The sequence below is a fragment of the Patella vulgata genome, chromosome 6, assembly GCF_932274485.2.
Source record: "Patella vulgata chromosome 6, xgPatVulg1.2, whole genome shotgun sequence".
NCBI classification, from domain to species: domain Eukaryota; kingdom Metazoa; phylum Mollusca; class Gastropoda; family Patellidae; genus Patella; species Patella vulgata.
In genome coordinates, this window is record NC_065884.2 from 19,063,068 (window position 1) to 19,085,357 (window position 22,290).

The 22,290-nt window shown below is 33.7% G+C and overlaps 2 protein-coding genes and 1 non-coding gene across 5 annotated transcripts; 2 read left to right on the forward strand and 1 right to left on the reverse strand.

Annotated features, from left to right (window-relative positions):
* The first annotated feature begins 206 nt into the window (after positions 1-206).
* LOC130010298 (luc7-like protein 3) lies at positions 207-4,952 on the forward strand. Of its 2 annotated transcripts, XR_008788455.1 has the most exons (2): positions 207-1,607; positions 3,021-4,952. XR_008788455.1 is itself a non-coding variant. In XM_056101617.1 (1 exon), the coding sequence occupies exon 1, from the start codon at positions 342-344 to the stop codon at positions 1,443-1,445; it is 1,104 nt and encodes a 367-aa protein (XP_055957592.1). In that variant the 5' UTR covers positions 207-341; the 3' UTR covers positions 1,446-2,939. The 2 variants fall into 2 exon arrangements, 1 of the variants encoding a protein (XP_055957592.1); XM_056101617.1 differs by lacking the exon at positions 3,021-4,952 and having other exon boundaries at positions 207-2,939.
* Positions 4,953-5,310: 358 nt separating this feature from the next.
* Positions 5,311-8,357, forward strand: LOC126823354 (uncharacterized). The gene is made up of 2 exons (XR_008788456.1): positions 5,311-7,519; positions 7,807-8,357. It is a non-coding gene; the product is annotated as an uncharacterized LOC126823354 (transcript).
* On the reverse strand, positions 7,612-22,090 carry LOC126823353 (uncharacterized). Of its 2 annotated transcripts, XM_050552146.2 has the most exons (12): positions 21,904-22,090; positions 20,435-20,531; positions 19,770-19,916; positions 18,727-18,834; positions 18,066-18,191; positions 17,276-17,440; positions 16,572-16,596; positions 14,349-15,889; positions 12,806-12,886; positions 11,292-11,352; positions 9,990-10,098; positions 7,612-9,062 (listed from the first exon to the last, which is right to left on the reverse strand). In XM_050552146.2, exons 1-12 carry the CDS (start codon positions 21,927-21,929, stop codon positions 8,897-8,899), a joined length of 2,652 nt encoding a protein of 883 aa, XP_050408103.1. In that variant the 5' UTR covers positions 21,930-22,090; the 3' UTR covers positions 7,612-8,896. The 2 variants fall into 2 exon arrangements, with proteins under 2 accessions (XP_050408103.1, XP_055957593.1); XM_056101618.1 differs by lacking the exons at positions 17,276-17,440; positions 18,066-18,191; positions 18,727-18,834; ... (1 more) ...; positions 20,435-20,531; positions 21,904-22,090 and adding an exon at positions 17,238-17,255.
* Positions 22,091-22,290: the final 200 nt, after the last annotated feature.

The following is a 22,290-nucleotide window of genomic DNA, read 5'->3' on the forward strand; positions in this document are numbered from 1 at the left end:
TTACGTTTCCATGGGTTACTAATCACTTGAACCCGGTTGTTTGGCTTTAAAAGATAGATAACCATCTAAAACAAAAGTTGTGCCCATTTAATCTTTACCGAGTTATTTTTGTCGGTTTTGATATTCCGTTATCCCGACTGTTTCATCCAGACGTTTCTTCGAAAAGACATGCGCACTCTTAAGTTAATTTGGTTCAGAGTAATGTCCCTTGAACTATCCAGAAAATGGTGCTCGATTTTTAAACCCCGAATTATTGTTCGCCAAACGTTGTAAAACCTAAACAATTACCTTTCTGTGGTTATCATTTTTATAGTTTTTTCATTTAAGAACAATTCCGCCAAATGTCGTCAGCGGCTGCAGCATTGTTGGACGAATTAATGGGCAGAGATCGTAATCTCCAGCCTAGTGACCAAAGAACTGAGACTCGGTGGGACGATAAGGACGTTTGCAAGTATTTTTTGTGTGGATTTTGTCCACACGAGTTGTTTGTTAATACTCGAGCTGACTTGGGTCCTTGTGACAAAATACACGATGAGTCACTACGGAAGGAATATGAAAAAAGTACTCGTTACCAGAAAATGACATATGAAGATGAATTTTTTAGATTTCTTACCAATTTAATAAATGATGTTGAGAAAAGAATTCGGAGGGGTCACCAACGTTTAGCATTAAATAATCAACAAGGAAGCCTGAATGGAAACATGCTAGGTGGAAAAGATGACCGAGTTCAGATGTTGACACAGAAAATCAATGAATTAGTTGAAAAGGCAGAACAACTGGGGTGTGAAGGTAATGTGGATGAGGCTCAAGGGGTGATGAAATTATGCGACCAGCTTAAGGAGGAAAGACGCCAAATAGAGGAAAATGATTCTGGTGATGGGCCACAGGTGAAGCAAATGGAAGTTTGTGAAGTGTGTGGTGCATTCTTGATTGTTGGGGATATGAAGCAGAGAATAGATGAACATCTATTGGGTAAACAGCACATGGGTTATGCACGAGCTAGAGCGACAGTCGAGAAAATGAAAGAAAAAATAAAAAAAGAGGCAGAGGAGAGAGAAGAAAGAGAAGCCAGACTTGTTAAAGAAAGAGAAGAACGAGAAAAGGAAAGGGAAAAGGAACGAGAAGAGAGAAATAAGCGTTTACGAGAAGAACGTGAAAAGTCTAAAAGTCACAGATCTAGAAGCAGAGAAAGAAGCACACATAAAAGAAGTTCACACAGTCGAGATCGTGACCGAGATCGTGATAGACATTCACATACATCCTCCAGAAGGTCTCGTAGCCGTGATCGCCATCGTTCTTCACGACGTTCACGAAGCAGAGATAAGAAATCAAGCACCCGCAGTGATAGTAGAAGTAAAAGATCGCCACATAAAGAGAAGGATAAAGACAGGCACAGGGATCGAAATGATGACAAGCGAAGAGATAGAGAAGACAAAGACAAGTAGGAGCTGACAAAAAAACACAATATGTACAGAAAGAAACCATTTCATCTTAAACAACACAATTACCCGTGCTAGAGTAGAAACACATCAACTCAACTAGAATAATTGATTGGTGTTCATCTCATTGAAAAAATGTACCAGTCACCGAAGACCACAAACAATGAGGTATACAAGTTCTCAAAAACAATTCTATAAGCCTAGACTAGTTGTCATATTTCGAACTTGTAAAATTACAAGATGTTCTTACCTGACGCTATGTAATATATATAGGACTTACTTCAATATTGAATGTTTCTTTGACAGACAATTATATGGGGAAAAGAACATTTAGTTTGAACCTTCTTTTAATTACTTAAACAGACAAAAGACTTGTTTAACGTTCAGCTATTTAATATTGGTTTTATTGAATTATTTTGAATGTATTGTTGAATGTTTTTTCTAGTTTTTCATCAAATTTAATTGCTTGACAAATACAGTAAAATCCCTATTAGACTTTGTTTTCTGTTTTTGATAGTGCTGTTTACTGTGTAAGCTAATACAATTTTCCTTCCAATTCATTATAGTTGTGTAACGTATACAAAAATGTTTGTCATCATTATATCAATTTAACATAGATACCATACATTAATTAATAAACATCTGGCTCCTACCTACAGTTTAATACTAATTACTGGTTTAGGCTGTTATTCATGGGGTTTGTATATACAAAGTAACAGTTGAACACATATTATGTCAGGCTAGGGTACATACATATTTTATTTACAAACTAGAATTCTTCATAAGAATGTTTGTATTAGAAAAATAAAATACCAATTTGTACAGTCCGGTGAATTGAAATGAACCAAAACAAAGATGCTGCATTACTTTATCCGTTAATTTATTATCATTTGTCATGTACAAACAGAAGATAGTTAATTAGCAATGCGTGCATGTTGTCAACAAACTGGATCAAAAAACATAACTCGTAGAATTTAGAAAGTGATAATCTGAAGTCCAAGCAATAAAACTGATTGCAGTCAGTATATTAATGACATGAGCAATAGTAAACATATATTTATTGTTGTAAACTATGGTAATTTCTAAAAAGTTCACTGCCAGGAAAAGTGTGCCCTAATTAACTCGAGTTGAACTTTTTAATAAATCCAATACATGTATGTCATTGTTCCATGTACACCTTGATGACACCAAATAAAAAGGTCATAATTTCTGTTCTGGAGACAACCTTTGATTATTCTCTTTTAGTCTAGAAATTCCAGTGATAAATACATGCATATTGAATAATTTGAATTAACATTAATCACAAGTACCTTCCCTTCAAATAAATTAAACATTGACATTGTAACATTTCTGTGAATTTTTAGTTGCATCTAGAGTTATTAAGCTTATAAACAACCATTTTGATAAACATAATGTAGGTATTCGATTGATGTGATTATTAGATTTAGGTTGATATATTATTATTCTTTCTTGAATGTTAATAAATGGAGCCAAGAATAATCATAGCGTGCTTCTTTTTTATCTCCGCCCATCTTTCTTCCACCTCATTAACCCAAGGTGCATCTCCTTCTTTCTTTATAGGTGTACTGTACATGTAAGTCAAAGTGCCGTCTTAAGGCTAACAACAGTCTTGTGAGCCAATGGGATAGTGAAGCCGAGTACAAGTATATTTACACATTGTGATTCAAAGGTATATATGAAAAAGAAAGAATGAATTTCTTTTAAAGAAAAACGACCTGTAAATTGGCCATGAACGGGCTTAAAAGAAGAAAATGTATTTAATGTGAAGGGTCGACCGATTTTAAATACATTTTCGATGAATCAGAAGAATTATTAAATGCGCATTTTTGAAGTGATAGATCCTACTTATAAAATGTTATCCATGAACTTCATATTATGTTGAAAGTTGTCACTAGTTTGGAATAAAAACTATACAATTTAGATGTAATCTACAGCACAGAAATGTCTTTGAATACAGCACAAACAATTTAAAATTGGCTGTGTTTAGAAATAAATTTGAAGGTTTCTCTGCTTCTTGTGCAAATGCCCAGCACTATCTTTTAATTTTTAAATATGTTGAACGGGAAAACATTTTATAAGGTGCATCTGTTTTCAAATTGATAATTATTTTTATTAAGAAATGAAGTTTATAGGCATCCAGTGTAGCTGATATAAGAAGAGTGGCGAAACACAGCGAAGAATAGTCAAGATTTTTGTGACAATACGAAGTAAATTTTTGTATTTTTCTCCATAGGTCCCAGTTGAATACCATGTAAATCATTCCAATATGATGTTAAATCATATTGGATCTATTGAGCATATTGTACATTGTTGTCCTCGTGAAAATTCCATTTTCTGGCAGGGTTGGTATTTGAACAAGAAAAAACAGTAGAAACCTGGTAAAAAAAATTGAATAACTTGGTACAAACTGTCAAAACTCTTGAGGGATGCATATCACTATTATATTATAAATCCACTTTTACATTCTGCTATTAAAAGTTGATCACACATCACATACTGGATAGAAGACAAAAATATGATATCACCACTAATCTTCTAACAAGAAACTTTAACAGTTATATTTTCTGTCAGCACAGGGCTTGGTTGGGTCTTAATAAACCCAATGTATCCTTTGTCCAGTTCTTAGATATTGGCTATAAATTTTAACCAATATCAAATTTTTTTGAGATCTGCTCATAGCTTTAAACACTCGTTGGCCTGACAGGGATGAGGTGGGACATAAAATAATATATAGGTCATTTTTTTAAATGATTTACATAAATTTACAAATTCAAATTTTTGAGGGTTCTTACCATTACATAAACTACAAACATTAATTTAAAAAAACTTTATATTCACGTTCAAGGAGAAGCTGAACTGAGCTGACTTTCTCTTATTTACTCTATTTGAAATAGTCATATAACTGGTCGGTACAAAAGGGTTAAAATTAAATGTAGAATTAAAACAAAGAGTTTAAGTTTCCTGTTAATGAATTTGTTTGACCTTGTAAGTTAATAAAGTATGACATTTCTAATGATAGATAAAATCAAATTATAGACTCAAATCACATGTACCAATTTATTCAGTTAATACAGATATTTTTTCACTGAATCATATCTTGGTACATATGTTACATATTAACGCCATGCTTTTCCATTGATTGTCTCCCACATGTACTAAAAAATGGCAGCTATATGTATGTTCAAATTTGAAAATTGTGAAAAATGGTTAGGTATTTCGGTGGAAATATATTATTATACCTTGAAATGTTGGTTACAGTTCCGAAGCATCATTTAGGGCTTATAGAAATCACTTGCAAAGTATAATTTTGTGTAAGTTGAATCTCTTAAATAGGAATATCAGTCCAGAAATGGTTCAATTCGTACAGTATTAAGTAAGTTATGATAAATTAAAATTTCATCGATCTATGCTGGTTGTGCATCACAGTCTGGGAGATTATATAGTAACAGAACACAATTTTTATGGGAAACAATCACTGGTTTTATTCTAAAAGCACGACGTTTCGACAAGTATCCTCTTATCGTTGTCAAGCACAATGACATTTAGTAAACTTGGGTTTAATATATAAGGGTTACACACTCTTATATACTTGTCTTCAAGTTTACTAATCTGATGAACACACTTAACTGCCACATCCCCATACTGACGTTGAACATAATCTTTAAGTGGCAATTAGTGATTGGGGATTATGTTCAACGTCAGTATGGGGATGTGGCAGTTAAGTGTGTTCCTCAGATTAGTAAACTTGAAGACAAATATATAAGAGTGTGTAACCCTTATATATTAAACCCAAGTTTACTAAATGTCATTGTGCTTGATAACGATAAGAGGATACTTGTAGAAACGTCGTGCTTTTAGAATAAAACCAGTGATTGTTTCCCATAAAAATTGTGTTCTGTTATTGTGTTCCCCAATCACTAAATGCCACTTAAAGTTCGAGATTATATAGTGTTGGCATTTTGAGTTTGTTTTCTTAATTGAATGTTAAATAATCAGTCTCAGTACATAATTAGCATGTATTAAAGAGGCATTATTCAAGATATAAATCTGCCCATTGCATCTTTCTTTAGGCCTTAGATAATAAAATATTAATTAGGAATTTATTAACATGCCATCACATAGCTTGGATTTTAAATAGATTAAAACGGTTTGGGCATTTAATGATTTAATTTAAAAATGGAGAAGCAAGGCTAAGCCTTGAATAACCAGCATGGTTGTTACGATAATAAACAATCAATGCACACATCTTGTCAAAACTACAAATGGTGATAATGTTGCTCTGGATAAATTAATTTAAATGAAATTTTCAATGTATTCATTTTCCATTATCTATTTTTGAACTATTTTATCTAAACCTTTAAACATGCATTATGCAAGAGCAAAATCTGCTTATTACAAGTCTTTCTTTAGGCCTGAAATGTTATCTAAATTATCAATTAGACATTAATTAACTTATCCAGACCATAATCAACTCTCGATGTCAAGGCTAGCCCTCGATGTTGGCTGGATTAGATTCCTATATGCCGCTAACGGCTATTGATAATTAAATCAATAAAAGCGGATAATCGAGACTATGCTGTTTATATTAATGATTTTAGTAATGATGACCGAGACTATGCAAAATTTTTACCCGCTTCTTTCTCGGCTCATAGTGGATCAATTTGACTGAAATTTTTTTTAGCATATTACCTTTACACTATCTAGTTTTTAACTATTATAGCGAGAACTGCCATCTCTTTATCTTATCTGCCATAATGTATCTTTAAGCTGTCAGAATTTTGATATTTTAACGAAAATACAAATGATGCAAATGGGCTTTCAACATTCATACTTTAGGATAACTTCTTAATTATTTATTTAATCTTATATACTGTATCAGACCATTACCAGTCACTGACAGGCCAATGAGTAAAACTAAGTTATTGAGTTCAACTTTGTATTCCTTGAACACATATTTTTAACAAATTGAGTTTTGACCATGAAATGGTGACAAAAGCTTTTAAGGGTTTTTTTTGTTGGTTTTTTTTTTCTTTTAACAACTGAATTAAGCTTTTAAAGTCTATACCAATATTTATCAATTAAGAACTGGATATGGTTTTTTTACTGGCCAACCATGTTTTCTGGTGCGTCAAAATGACCATACTCGACATGGAATTTCAATTATAATATGAATATCCAGATGAAACAGGCCAACATATTATATTGAAATAAAGGTATTAGTAAATAATGTAATGTTTCATTTGTGTCAAGCAAACCGGTTCGACAGGTTTAATGTCTGTAAAATCATGTACATGTAGTTTGAGTCTGACAGTAATTATTTCCAGGCCTGATGATTTTAGTTGTACCTGAAAAAATTTTAACTTTGTGCTTGACATGGAGGGGGAGTTGGGTGGCCGTTTGGTGGTGAACGTGCGCGCGTTGGATCAGACGGTATGATTTCGATTCCCGCTTGTACGTGACAAGGAGTAGAGTAGCCTGTCCAACCTCGTGGGTTTTCACTAAGTCCTCCGGTTTTCTCCCACTGTTAAAGACCACTTCGCGTAAACAAATTATTGAAATTAAATTGAACCATATGTTAGTCCTGGAATGACCTAGTTTGTGTCGAGTGGTCCTTTCTCTGTTCATGTATTAAAAACCTCAATAAAAACACTGAAAAAGAACAAATCTGGGTTGGCATCATGTGCCCTTTCTCTCGTTACATGTGCAAATTTGACTACTTTTCTTGGAATTCCATCTGCAAATAAATTTTGTATGAGCACTGCCAGTGTGTGCATTGAGCTCTAATGTTAGTCTCAAAATGAACTACAGTACTTGTATTTTGTCGACATTTAACACCTTGTCTCTCTTGGGACGCTATACCGAACTGTGCAATGCAAAGATTTTGAGGTAAGTCGATCTCTTATATACAGATATGAAATTATGGTCATAAAGATTAAAAAAAAGCAGAATTTAATAGGTGAGAAAATAGTTCACTTATTGTCTTATAGCACAGGGCCTACGGAGGATGTCTGGTACAGTTTCTTGATAATTCTTTACAGGACATACATATAATTATACAAGTAAGTGACCATTTTAAAACAAATTTGTTTTCAGTATTTTTTAATAAATCAACAATTAAGATATTTATATATACATAATAATAACAAATGGTTAGGTATAGACTATAATAGTATAAAAACATAATAATCGTGTCACAAATTTATTTGAATAAATTGTATAAAGTTTCACAGCATATATTTAAAAATAAATGAGTTTAAATATGCGATTCACATGCTAAGTATATATAGTCTATTTATATATTAAAATATTGAAGCATTCATTAATGAAATGATCTTCCACATTGCAGAATGGATTACATAGCACTAGTCTATTATCTGATGAAAGCAACCATGCACTAATTTGGCGATGTATAGGCATGTTCTATCTACAAAAATACAGCAAACACTGCTTATTTGTATTTCTTCGAGAAACATCAAAAGAGGTTTAGAGATTTGTTTTTGACTGGATGATAATTCACAAAGAATTAAGGTGAAATATAACATAGCTGGGATAACTGTAAAAAGATCTATACATGTAATTTACTCACGCGAAACAAAATAACATTTTATAATCTTCAGATTTAAGTTGCTTAAATATTCAAACTTGGCATATTGTATAATAAATTTATATGTATTTATGATATAATAATATTTATAAAAGAAACACCACCATTTATACTGACTAAATATAATTAGAAAATGAAAAGACCATTTTCCATATCACCAGAATTATAGTGACTGCCAGGGCGACCTTCGGTTGCACGGATTTTCGTACTATAGTTCAACCTGTGGTCGTGACTAGCCATACCATACAAAGAGCATAGTCGCAACGATAGTCTACATCCGAAGGTCGCCCACGTATGCAAAATATAGGGGTAACATAGTATATGAACAGATTTGACTCCCAACATCACCATTACAGTGAAGTCTTAGTATAGTCTGTAAGTGTTTCAACTGCATGCAAGATTTTGACCTTCGTGATATCACACACTTTGCCATTGGACATGTACATTGGTTACGTACTGATGTAGTTTAGCCTTAGGACAAAGGCTTTCCAAGCAGAAGAACCTTTACTTTGATGATTTCAAGCCCAACTGACAAAAGAAAAAAGTATGTCTAGTTGTTCGGGTTATATGTGTATACCAAAATTTTTACCCTGGGAATTCCATGTCCATATGTGTATAGTCTCAAAGTCAAACTGAAGTATTTTGTTGATGAGACTTTATTATTAAACCCCATATCTTTGAGCAAAAACTGTCACAATGTATATTGTGTCAGCATGAGATGAAACTGCACACAAAATGACTACATGTACATGGAAACTAGCCTTAAATAGTGAAAACAATGTTTAAAACAGAGTCTAAAATATATTGATAACTATTTGAACAATTTTCATGTTCATGTCTCTTGATTAATTTGAAGTTTTTGAACAGCTATTTGATCAAGCTTGAAGGCAGCATCTTTTGGTGAAGGACAGCCACCAGGTTGACGTTGAGCAGTTTTCATCTGAAAGAAACTCTCTTTACTTACAGTTCTAGAACCATAACAACATGCTGTATGTGTTCTGAAATAAATATGTAATTTTGTTTAATATTTGAGTGAGTTATAATTGTTCCATAAAACTCCCTAACTGATCTTATATTGCCATTCCATTCCTCCATCCATCCCTCAATCCATGGTCCACAATTTCTTGTGAGGACTTAAGACAACATATACCTTCGGAGTTTTTTAAAAATTTATATAAGGGTATGTTGTTTACATTAGTGAGACAAGAAGTCTATTGACTTTAGGGATTTCTGTCCTGATAATAAGTCCCAGAGTTATTGCCCTTGATCACTTTGTAGAATCTTGTGAATTCTCTTGCAACCAAAATTATCATCCGATCTGTTTGAAATTTATGTGCATCGTTTAAGTTTATTAAATATGTATTTCCTTGATTATGTCAAAGAATCTTTTTACCAACCCATTGATATTATACAGTGTAACGATTTTGATTTACCTAACAATTTAAATGCTACAATCTTTGTGGGAGACTTGTACGACTTAGCTGCCTGTCTAGTCATCTTTGAAACTATGAAACATGTTTTACTACCCTTGGCTCTACATAGCTTAATATTGTTGGTAGATGTGTATCTGTACCGGGGGGTGGGGATGGGGGGCGCATCAGCCGAATGGTTAACGCTGCATGAAGGATCAGACAGACAGTCTGTCATTGTTAATCCTGTCCTGAAATGACCTAGTTTGTGTCCGTGGACATTAAACCCTCCTCTGTATGTGTGTGTGTCTCTCTCTCTCATGATTGCCTCTGTATGTAAACAAACTAGGATTTGCCGAATATGACCACAATCATCCAGGCACCTCATGCTACTGAGCTGTTCTGAATCGCAGGTAGTAATGATATGTTATGCTAAGATGAAGACTTACAGAACTGGCTGTCAACTACCTAGCTTTCTGTTAAAGAGCTTTTCTAGAAGTTTTACAGTATACATACCTAAATAATACTTCATTTGTAGTTTGAGAGGAAGTAAAACTATCGTGTATTTTACCAGCAGTATTAACATAATCATAACCAATACTAGTTATAGGATCTAATGTGTTTCCTAAAATTAAATTTGACAGATATTAAAACCCAGACATGTCAAAACTAAGGTTAAACATACAGCTTCAGGTCATACACAATCCCAAAAACTTTTGTTAAAAATCATTTAGGTCCCGAAATTATTCAAATCGATTCCCATAATTCTTTAAGTTATGTCAATTTAAAATTTACTTTGATATCACAGTCCCAGCGGGTTAAACTAATTCCGCTATCTTTTTGTACCAATCAGCCCATTATCCATGCAGATTTTTTTAATACAATAATTTCAAATTTAAGAAAACTTTATATGTGAAATATCTTTGTTGCAATTGGAAATTCTTCACACGTTCCATTTCTAATTCCTTCAGAGTAGAGATTAAGGACTTGTTTACTTGCAATACTCATATCTACACAGGAACTTGGGTTTTCAACCCACCTACTAACTACTGGATGATTATTTATATACATGTAAATGTCTTTTTTTTTCTAATAAAAACAGCATTATAAGTCTTTAAAAATTAGGGTTAAAGATACATTATGGGAGATTCGATAACGAGTTGGCAGTTCACACTATAATAATTAAAAACTAGATAACGTAAAGGCAATTTGCTGAAAATTTCATTCAAATTGATCCACTATGAACCGAGAACTAAGCGAATGAAATTTCTGCCTAGCCTTGGTCATAATTACAAAAATCAGTACGATAAACAGCATAGTCTCGATTATCCACTTAATCGTTTAATCAAGAAGGAAAGTTATGCAGTAAATCGGGTCACAATCCACTTAAGATCGCAGGCTAGCGATGCCATCTAGAGTTGATTATGGTCTGGATAGGTTAATTAATGTCTAATTAATAATTTAGATAACATTTCAGGCCTAAAGAAAGACCTGCAATAAGCAGATTTAGCTCTTGCATAATGTATGTTTCATCATTAAACATTTTTAGTATTCCAACCACTTCAGAGAAATGAAATAGTTTTTAAGGTCCTACTTTTCTGCACCAACTGGGCTAATGAAGACGGACATATGCCATATAGTGTGCTGTGAGGAATATTTTGCCCGGACACGACACTAGGGCCTACTCTTACACTGAATTCCAACAATCAAGGGTTCTTTTATGTACATGCTAATGTGCACACGGGACCTAGTTTTTTGGTCCCATCCGAAAGATTAGACACTGCCCCAACCACTTTAATATATGCATATATAAATTACCTGCTAGTGTTTGCATGAAAGAATCGTACTTCAAAAAGTGGTAACCCTGGTGTGCTTTTAACTGAAAAATTTAAATTACCAAAAAGTATAGAAACTTTGCAATTGGGACAAATACCATAAACACACAATTAAGATAAGGTTGATGCTGTTCGAAAAAAAACACCAGGGTTAGGATTAGGAAGCGTACGTAACTAACGTACGAAAATTAATTGGTGGCTAGCTTTTTTTTCGCACGTATACAGTGAATGGCCATTTTGCTCAGTAATCCCAGCCAGAATTTGGCTATTTTCTAAATTTGCGTTAAAGTTTAAAATATTTGTTTTAGAACTGAAACACATTAACTATTAGTCAATCCCAACGCTAAAAACATCAACAAAATTGATTGTGTATATCTGAAATAGACTCAAAATAGTGCAATATGGCGGCCTCTATGAACAACCCTCGCAGACGCTGTCATTGAAGACAACATCTTATTCTATGAGTTGTAGATGTTATTTTTGTGAAAAATTATTGGAAGAAGAGAGAACATGTTGGGACTGTACTAATTATATAGTCTTTATGGGTGCAACAGACACAATGCTGAAGATAAACCTATTGTTTACAATGTTGACCTCATGACCCATTGACGCCAATGTCATGACCTGTGATGTGTAGATCACGTGATATGGATATCATGGCTATGGACTGTGTCTGAGATACTTCTCCGCAGGTAGCGTGTCTCAGATGTTCAGAATGGGTTAGGAAGGTGACCCTACTTTTTGTCACATGCAAGCCAGGGATCACAATGACAACACTTGACTCAATCACAGACTTTAAGATCTAAAGAAAACATACATCATGGGATTTAAATATTTTAGAAAAACACAAATTTTTTCAATTTTTATGGCATACATTGAAACATGGTCATATATTGCTGTTGCCAGTGTCCATCCATTATTTGATCTATTAAAAAGTTATTATATTTTTCACAATAGTCATATATCGGATAATAACATCAAGGATTATCGCCATTGATCACTTTAAGACATCAATGGTCTAAAGAAAAGAGTTATCCTCTAATCTGCTTCCATTTTCATTAGCCCAGTCGATGCAAAAAACAAGGTCATTTCGAGACTAACATGGTTCAATTTTATTTAAATAAATTGAGCAGTGGGAGGAAACCTGAAGAACGTAGAGAAAAGCTACATGATTAGACAAATGACCCAGCTCTTTGTCACGCACAAGTGTGGGATCGAAACCACGCCAATTGACTCGATAACAGACTAAGATCTAAATCACCACATGCATTAGGCTAATCGTCACCCAACCCTCCATTTACAGTATAAGGTTTTGCTTATTAATCACCAATAGAATCACAATGCAACAACAGTTATGGATTGCTTGAAATGAATTCCTCAAAGTGAGCATGGTCTTGGACCAAAACCGTCCCTTTAAAATATTAATTTAATAAAATTCAATATTCACTGACCTGGGGCTTAATTTTATTTACTACAATATATATTCAGTTATCATACCTGTCTCTCATTCTTAGCTTTATTTAAACATTCTTTCATCTCAAAATCTAGTTCAGCTAAATGTGATAATGATGATTTCCACTGAAATTTTAAAAGACTACTATAACATCATCTTCCCATTGTCATGTATGAAAAAATACTGTTAGTATAAAAATCTGTATAGTGGGTACTGGCCTACTCACTAGAGGATCTTCCCAGAAATAGAAGAAAAATATAGCTTATTCATTACATGTATGAAAAAATACTGTTAGTATAAAAATCTGTATAGTGAGTACTGAGTAGGCCTACTCACTAGAGGATCTTCCCAGAAATAGAAGAAAAACATAGCTTATTCATTACATCATCTTCCCGTTTTCAGAGGATCATCCAAGAAATCAAAAGAAGAAAAACATAGCTTGTTCATTACATCATCTTCCCATTCTCAGAAGATCTTCTGTGTCTCCATTTGATTATCCAAATAGAAGATAACTTTTGATTTCTATAACATGCAGATACAAGTGTTAAATTTAGCCTTTTTTCTTTAAAATGGGAAAAGATGAGCCGAAATGTAATTGGGTTTAAAGTCCTACTTTTCTGCACTGACAGGGTTAATCGAGACGGGCATTCGCCATGCACTACGGCCTACTCTTATTTGGAATTCCAAATGTTGGGGGTTCTTTTACATGCACACCGATAAGTACACAGGACCTTGTTTTTTATCCAATCCAAACAACTAGACACTGTTCATTGTCAGGTCTTCCATTCTACAGCACTGACAAGGTGAAACCACATCAGAAAATCCAGAGGAATTTTCTCAGCCAACACCCTGGTGGAACTTGAGAGTTGAGACCTCCTGGTTAGCGAGCCACTGCAGCTCCCATTAAACTGGTGAATAGACACACCTCTTCGGACAATAGAACAGCGGACACTAAGAGTAGAAACTCTGTACCATTTAATGTGTCTTTCTTCTGTTAAGCCCATTTTCATCCCAACCCTTTTGGTCTTTAAATAGCTCCATCAAAATTTTGAGATAGTTAATATTCTTATCATTTCAATCGACTTTTTAATGGTCATAAATATTTTCTTTAAAAACGAATTATGTAAGATTTAATAAAGAGCTGTTCATTTCTGCTATAATTGTTCCAAAAAAAGGTAATGAGCGAAGTTATGAGCGTTTTTAGTTTTGACAAGAAATAGTCTTGAATGTCAAGTACCATTGCTACGATAATAAACAACTTTTCGATATTCCATTTCAACATTAAACTTTTATATCTCGGCCATCTGATGGTCTAGAGTTGATTTTGAGCCTGTCATGTGAATATATGTCTAAAAATATTCCATATAACATTTGAAGACAGAAAAATCCTTCAGTAGGCAAATTTAGCTCTTGCATAATACATCTTTAAGCAGTTTAAGAAAATACCATTTAGAGACCCATAAGTAGGAATGGAAAAGGAGAACAAAATAGTTCTGCCTTCCAGTCTCCAATTATTTCGATTTTAAGCCTAAGGATTCTGAAAAAGCTCAGGTAAAAGTGATAAATAAGCTTTCAAATTTAACCTACCAGATTTGTTATATTTTTTTCCTCACATTTTGAGTCCTTTTCTAAAAACATCAATAACATCATATCTGAATGGCCTTGAACGTACAGGACAACCTCTGTAAGTCCATCTGACGATGAAGGACTAGCATCACTATCAGAAGTATCAATATTGGAAGTTGAAGAACTAAAATGATTGTCCGAACTTTGTGGTATTTCTTCACTAGTTTGGGATTGATATGAAAACGTCACAGCTTTTAGGGTGGCAGGAATTGGGGAAATGGAATCAAACGATGCCATAGAATCTGGATTCGATAGAAATCCTAAGGTATCTTGATTGTGCGAAAATGTCTCGTCGGATGCTATAGAACTTCCACTGCTTTTCTGCAGTTTACTGTCCACATCATCATCATCCTCTTCTTCATCCTTTTTAACATTTAATACAATGTGAACAACATTCTCATCAACAACTGCAGGCGGAGAATGAGTTTTACTAGCATTCTCGTTAACAACTGCAGGTGGAGAATGAGTTTTACTAGCATTCTCTTCAACAACCGATGGTGAATGAGTTTTACTCGCATTCTCACCAACAACTGGCGATGGAGAATGAGTTTTACTAGCATTCTCACCAACGAGTGATGGAGAATGAGTTTTACTGGCGTTCTCTTCATCAACTGATGGAGAATGAGTTCTATTGGCATCCTCACCAACAGCTGATGGCGAATGAGTTTTACTAGCATTCTCATCAGCAACTGATGGAGAAGGAGTTTTACTGGTATTCTCGCTAACAACTGGTGATGGAGAAGGAGTTTTACTCTCATTCTTGTCGACAACTGCTGATGGAGAATTACTTTTTCTAATTTCAGTTCCTTCTACTTTAATATCTTTGTCTGACTGAGATTTCTGAAAATCAGTTGAGGACGGAGTTTCGTGACTGCCTTCTGATGTTGTAATGGGATCTGATTTATTAGGTATGAAATGTTTTCTACAAGAGCGCATGGCTTTAGTGTCTACAAAACTTTCACCTATTGACAATTCCTCGGATGAAGTTGTATCCATAAAGACTTTTTTTTTCACTTCAGGACTTTGTGATAGAGTAATCACCTCTTGTTGCACAACTTTATCATCCAGTTGATTTATTTTAGAATCAGTCTCATCTTTGACTATTTGAGTAACTAGATCAGTTTTCATATTAGAGGGTAAATCGGCTGACACATTTGAAACATTACAAACAGAAGTAGAGGCCATTTTGGTGTTGGTCTCCTCGCTTGATGCTTTGTCTGACTTGTCTGCATGAGATTCATCTGTTGTTTGAATACTAGAAAATGATTCTCCAGTCTGATCTAAACCTTCTGCGATCTTTCCACTAGAACATTCTAAAAATGATATTCCAGAAATATCAAGTGATTCACCACTGATTTTATTTAAATTGGTTAAATCTGTGGCATTATTTTGAGATTTGCTTTTTCTTCTTTGATCTGGACGTCGGGTTGGACAAATCTGTTCATACTCCTTTAAACTCAAATATACTTTCAAAAGACTGATACCTTCTGGTAACTCAAAATCTGAAGTATACAAATTACACAATTTAAAATATAAATTTACTTTATATGCAGCTGTATAAACCTGTGGGCAGAAGTACAATTTTTGTACACATTACAGCTCCTGTTTGGATTTGAATTTATGACCTCTAATACCATCCAATCAGGGGTACCCTTCTATACACGTACCATTATGTTGGGACTCTTATTTGCGCCTCCGGGGGTTGGGTGGCCGAATGGTTAATGCCGGTGCGTTGCATCATAAGGACTGTCATTGAGTCAACTGGCGCTGTTTCGATTCCTCTGGTTTCCTCCCACTGCCACGCAAGCAAATTAATGGAAATAAAATTGAACCATATGTTAGTCCCGAAATGCCATAGTTTGTGTGGAGTGGACGTTAAACCTCATTTCTCTCTTTCTCTCTATTTGGGTCTCAGCATGGTTTTCCCATGTCAGTGGTGCAGGAAGGAGGGCCTTTGGCAAGTTGTCAAGTTGTCATGCATGCAAAAGAGATCTTGATGAAGAGTAAGCAGAACTGTCCTGTTAAAATTTCCCTCATAGCATACCGCATAGCAAATGCAGGTCTTCATTATTGTTGGCCTATATCCGGTTGGTACTAAAATATCTGACTGAGAACTCAATTTTTTAGTTATTTTGTATGCCATAGAATTCAAAAGTTGTCATAGAGAGATATAAAAGAACTTACCAATTTTAATTTTACATTTAGACCACTGAAAACCAAATATAATATAAATTAGTAAAGAAAATTTATGATAAGTTCATACAATTATGGTATTTGATTTAGATTCAAGTTTGGCTTTCAAAAACTTAATTCAATTTCACTCCTTGAGTAGTTGCCCCGCTGAAATGGATGCCCCTGATTGTCACCCCCCGTGTCGTCTCTCTGCATGCACACGTGTCTACCTCCCAATTTTAAAAGTCTATACAAATTACTCAAAATTTTCGTCCATATAAGTTATATTTATAGCACTGCTTTCATAAGTTAACAGGTTTAACCACAGAGGCCGTAGGATGAGGTGTTAACGAATGAAGCGTGCTATAAATGATTTGTAACATTGACACCTGCTTAACATGCTTATTGTTATTGCACAGATAACCCACCCCACTTTTCTATATGATTTCTACTAAAACTAGCGTAAACAAGCAAAAGTGTGCAGTATCATTGAAAATGACTAGTTATTGCACAGTTAAGCTTCAGCCAATCTGCTAGAGGGAAAACAATCTGCTTATTCAACGAAAACAACAAAGGAAGATTTTCTGTTAATGTTACAATTTTGATTAATTGGCAGATCATGTGTAGAACGTGGCAGTTATTTTTGATGTATATGTACTTTTAAAATATGTTACTTACATGAGATTGTTTAGGTTTTAATAAAATATGTTACTTACATGAGATTGTTTAGGTTTTAATAATAGCAGATGTCTGGTTATTTTTGGAGGTAACTGAGTACATAATGACTGATTACGATATAAAATAGCACCAGCTAGAACAGTAGGATGACACACAGACCGTTGTAAAATGTGAGATGCGTGAAGAAAAAGATGAGAGCTAGTCTACAAAAAAAAAATAATACAATCAATATTGATCACATTCAAACAAAAATCTTACAGCTCTTATTACATCAAATTTAATTCTATCAAGTCATCAATATTCAAACAATGACAGCTGTTATATCCATTGAATTAATAGGACTGCTGTATTTCTTCAAATTTGACTTTGGATTCCAGTTGCCACGGATGTAAATGTGTATGTAAACACATATCACTGCCAAATTTTTTTTTTAATGCATATAATGTGTGGACTTACTGCGCAATGGTGTGGGGGCGGCGGGCGTGGTCATTGTGCTAGTAGAGAAAAATGTCTTGGGTCCATACAAGAATGTCCTGAAGATGGGAATTAAGTGTCGTACAATTTTATTTTTTATGTTAATTATTTATCAAACATTAAAAAAAGAAATGGTCTCAAGGGTGGATTATTGAGGAACCTTTGTACGTAACCAATATATAATAACAAAAAATACCCAAATTTTTTAACCTACAAATAAATGCAGAACTCTCCAAAATATACACAAGACATGGGTTTATCTTAAATTCACAATCTAAAAGACAGTTAGGTGGGTTGCAGTTGGGAAATGCCATGTCATACACCTGACTTTGGTAAGTACGGTTCTGTATTTACCTGAGGAAGATCTACTGTGGGTAAAATTTGAAACATCTGACCAACAACATCACCAAAATTATTACAAAATCGGATATAGATATCCCATATTCTATTTAGCTCAGGTACAAATGTAGACTTTAAATTCTGAAAAAAGCATCATAATATTATATATGTTGTACGGTATTTACAGTAATATACATCAAAATAAAATAAATCAATGGAACAAAATTGTGTTTCCTAAGATCATAAGGATGCTACATGATATAGCTACAGAAAGGACATGCTTTGATTATTTCTTCCTGGCTCAATATCCAGGAGGTCTCGGGTTTGCTCCCGGTTTTAGTTGTGAAAGTGCCTCAGGAACATCCGTTGTGGTTTCCCTTTTTCAGTGGTGCAGGATGGAGGTCCTGGCAAACAACAGTGTCTAGTCATTCAGATGGGATGAAAACTTGAGGTCTCATGTACACATTAGTGTACACTTAAAAGATCCCTTAAGAGTTGGAATAATTTGCCATAGCAAAAAATTTCCCTCATAGCACACTGTATGACAGTCGGTGCAGAAAAGTAGGACGTTAAACCCCATTTCATTTCATTTCTTCCTTCAGGTCTCCAACTGAATTTGTTCTTTTAGCAGAACCCCATTATCTCTATACCAATGAGAAAGTAAAATGGTACTTACTTCTTTCATAATATCTAAACTACCCTGGTAAAACACAAACGTTTCTAGGAGAAAGTCCAACTGATTTTGTACACATCTATCTGGAAACGATTTTTCAGCACCTAAACTCTGTTTAATAGATAAATCTAAGTCAACAAAAACAAAATATTATGTGTGTTATCTTGAAATCTTACATAAATGAGAAAATACCAGTCATCAGATTAATACAATCCTTGTTTGACCTGGGACTCTGATTTTTTAAATCACAATTTCATATTTTCTAAGAAAGTCAAAACATAATTATTTCTATGTCTTTTGCTCAATAGGTTGTCAACTCACTATTATATGATCATAGGTTATCTTTCTCACACTTAAAAATCTTCACACCGGAAATAATAACACAATTACCTCCCTTGTTTTCCTATTTCCCACCATGGAATAACTATCTTCAAACGTTTGAATTTGAAGTTGAAAATGATATTTTTGCCAATTCCTCAACTGGCAATAGTGAATTATAGGATTAATAGGATTATTCTTTAAGAAGGTAGGACTGTTTATAGATACCATCTATTTTAGGGCTTTATTTTAATACATTTTAAAAATATAACTTAAAAATATGAAATTGTAACTTTAAACATTTTCCCATTTGATAAGAACAACAATCCTAGATTGAAAAGATAATCTCAGAAACACTGCCTTTAGAACATTTAAAAGGTTGAAGATGCAGTTACAGGGACAATAACTTCACACTTGATTGATTCATGACACTCACTTTCAATAGGATTCCTCCTGATGACCACCTGAATAATCCAAGAAAGATCTCAGAAAAACACCTCACAAACTCTGCCCTGTACAACATTTGCAAGGTTTCAGAAACATGGACAACATTTCCACATTAAATTACAATATGGTTTGTTCTTCTAATTACCAAAACACGTTTGAAAACCGATCTCAAAAACATTGACGTTGAGAGCGTTTATAAAAATCATGGATGTTCTGACTGACAGACATGGGTGTCAACAATATACTTCCACATTAAATATGGATGTATAAAAAGCATTTACCAAAGTATAATCCCCTTTCCTTCTCAAGGCAAATTTATGGTGTTGTAATTTATACAGGGTTGGTAGGGATCTGGGTATAGTGTTGTGGAAAAACTCTGCCATTCCGATTAGCTGACCTACAAGAGCACATTGTGTATCAGCATCCACCTGAAGATAAGAAACAAATAAAAAATATCTAGAAAAGATACAATATAAAAACAAATATTAATCTTATTCAATGTGGTCATATAAATAAACTATCTAGTGTATATTGATTGACTCGGTCTATAGTACATATTATTTTGATAAGATTAATTATTTACAGTGATAGATCAACATGTATATGTATTTTAAACCGAAAAATCATCTTTCTTTAGTCACATCAAAGCTAAAACAGACTTTGAACTTTTAAACAAGTAGAGAAAAAAATTAAACAGCAAAGGAGTGTTGAATTCTGTTATCTATCTGAATCTTATCAAAATATGACTACCGGGTAGATATCATCATTAAAATAATTATTTTCATTTCATTATTAAAAATCTTTTTCCTTTCATTTATCAATTTAAAATTTTTTATTTTATTATAAAAAAAGATTTTTATAGAACAATTTTATTTTTTCAAACAACAATGCAAAATTCTATAAGAATTTGATTGTTATTGTCTATAGATGTATGAAGATGTCTTACAGGTGGATAGTAGTAGATAATAGCATCCTTTAAGTCATCCTCCTCTTTTTTTAACACTGTATGATCAAATATGAAGAAGGTGAAGTGACTCACACCACTGAAATAAAATAAAGTCAATAACTAAAATTAGTAGGCAAGTCTAAATTTCGATATAGTTCCTCCTTTTGATTAGACAAACAAACCCTAAGAGTTGGACAAGGGTAGTAAATCTGTGAAAATTTGTTACATGATTTTGAATTTCAGTAGAATTCCTCCATGCAACTAGCCAAATCCTGCCAGTAGGTTTGAAAAAAAAAAAATCCAAAAGACTCTGACCATCAGAGCATTTACATATGGTTCTGATGACAGGGGCAGGAAGACTGTGAAAAATAATTGCACAGCCACAGCCCTGATTTTCAATAGGACCGTTGGAAAAAATAAACTACTAATCTCTGGCCTGTGGAGTATTTAAAAGCTTTCAGTTACAGGGGCAGTAACTTGAAAAAATTCTGTATTTCAAACTGTTTCTTCCATAGGACTAGCCAAACAATCCCAGCAAGCTTAAAAATAAAATCTCAAATACTCTGACCAGTGGGATGCTTAAAAGAAATGTGAATGGAGAGGAGTGATGACAATATACTCCTGCATGAAATGTAGACCTATAAAAATTGGCAATATTGTATAGGATCTCATATCTTTTAGTCTGAAATGCCATACTCTTTTCTGTAACATTTTTGATAACTAAAATTGCAGAAAAGGGTGAGTCAGACAGAAAGATAACCCACTATTTTGTCAGTAGTTTTCTAAACTCTCAAAGGTTCTTTATATTGGTAAAGTATGCAATAGTTTGCTCTCTAACTGAAACCAAATAATAGCTGATGAGTTTTTATGTTTAGTTGACTGGAGTGATTTCAAGATCAGTACAACAAAGTTTCCTACCATACATGTGTATATTAATGCTAACCCGTATTTGCCATTGATCTATGTGGTTAATATGAATACAGGTAATGGAAATTTTCGGGAAATACACCCCACCCTTTCAGAACCGGAACCAAATTTCTCTATGAAATTAGTTATGTGACACATATTTTTTTCTTTTTCTTGTCCTCCACTAAATCCAATTGCAACATCTCTGGAACTATAAATTCCAAATGTGATTATTAATGATAGTGGTGTGTAGATTCTTGCATCTCGCCATGCTAGCCTGGAAATAACAATTTTAGCTGTAACTGAGTTTTTTAACTTTGTGCCAAACATATGTTTCAAAATATTGATATTAAAAATATTTAAGAAAAGAAGAAAAATCAGCTCCTGGCAAAATAACAGTAGGCCTACCTGACAAAAATGGAATTCATGTCTGACAATGTCACTGACAGGTAGTATATTTCTAGGTCCATCAACCCAGTTTGTGAACTCGGGGTAAATAAAAAGAGATAATATTAATGAAAATGTCTTAACCAAAAAGATCATAAAATGATTTGTACATGTACCTCAACTGTGTCAGCTGTTGTGTCATGATTTTAAATCAGAACATATTATCAATCAACATTAACCGATGCTAATACTTTTCTTTTTTTTTTTCATCAAGTCTATAAATTTCAGTCATATCTTCACTGATACGAGTGTGTTGATAATATTATTGATTACAGATTCGTGTTTTGTTTAACCACCATTTTGCATCTATCACATGACTTTAACCACGTGATTTTATTTGCTTCTTTCGTATTTCACTAGCTTCAGAATGAATATATTTAAGTGAAACTATACGCCGATGAAAGATATTTTCTCCGTAGGTTATTGTCATTACGAAATACATTGACGTCTTATATAGAATGTCAATTTATATGGAAATACGAAACTACTTGTTCAATAAAAAA

Coding starts and splice junctions, on each gene's coding strand:
- LOC130010298 (XM_056101617.1), top strand. CDS start 342: ATGTCGTCAGCGGCTGCAGCATTGTTGGACGAATTAATGGGCAGAGAT.
- LOC126823353 (XM_050552146.2), bottom strand. CDS start 21,929: ATGACACAACAGCTGACACAGTTGAG. Junction 16,597..17,275: donor TAAAACCTAAACAATCTCAT/GTAAGTAACATA, acceptor TTTGGTTTTCAG/TGGTCTAAATGTAAAATTAA. Junction 11,353..12,805: donor AAGCTAAGAATGAGAGACAG/GTATGATAACTG, acceptor TAAATTTTTCAG/TTAAAAGCACACCAGGGTTA.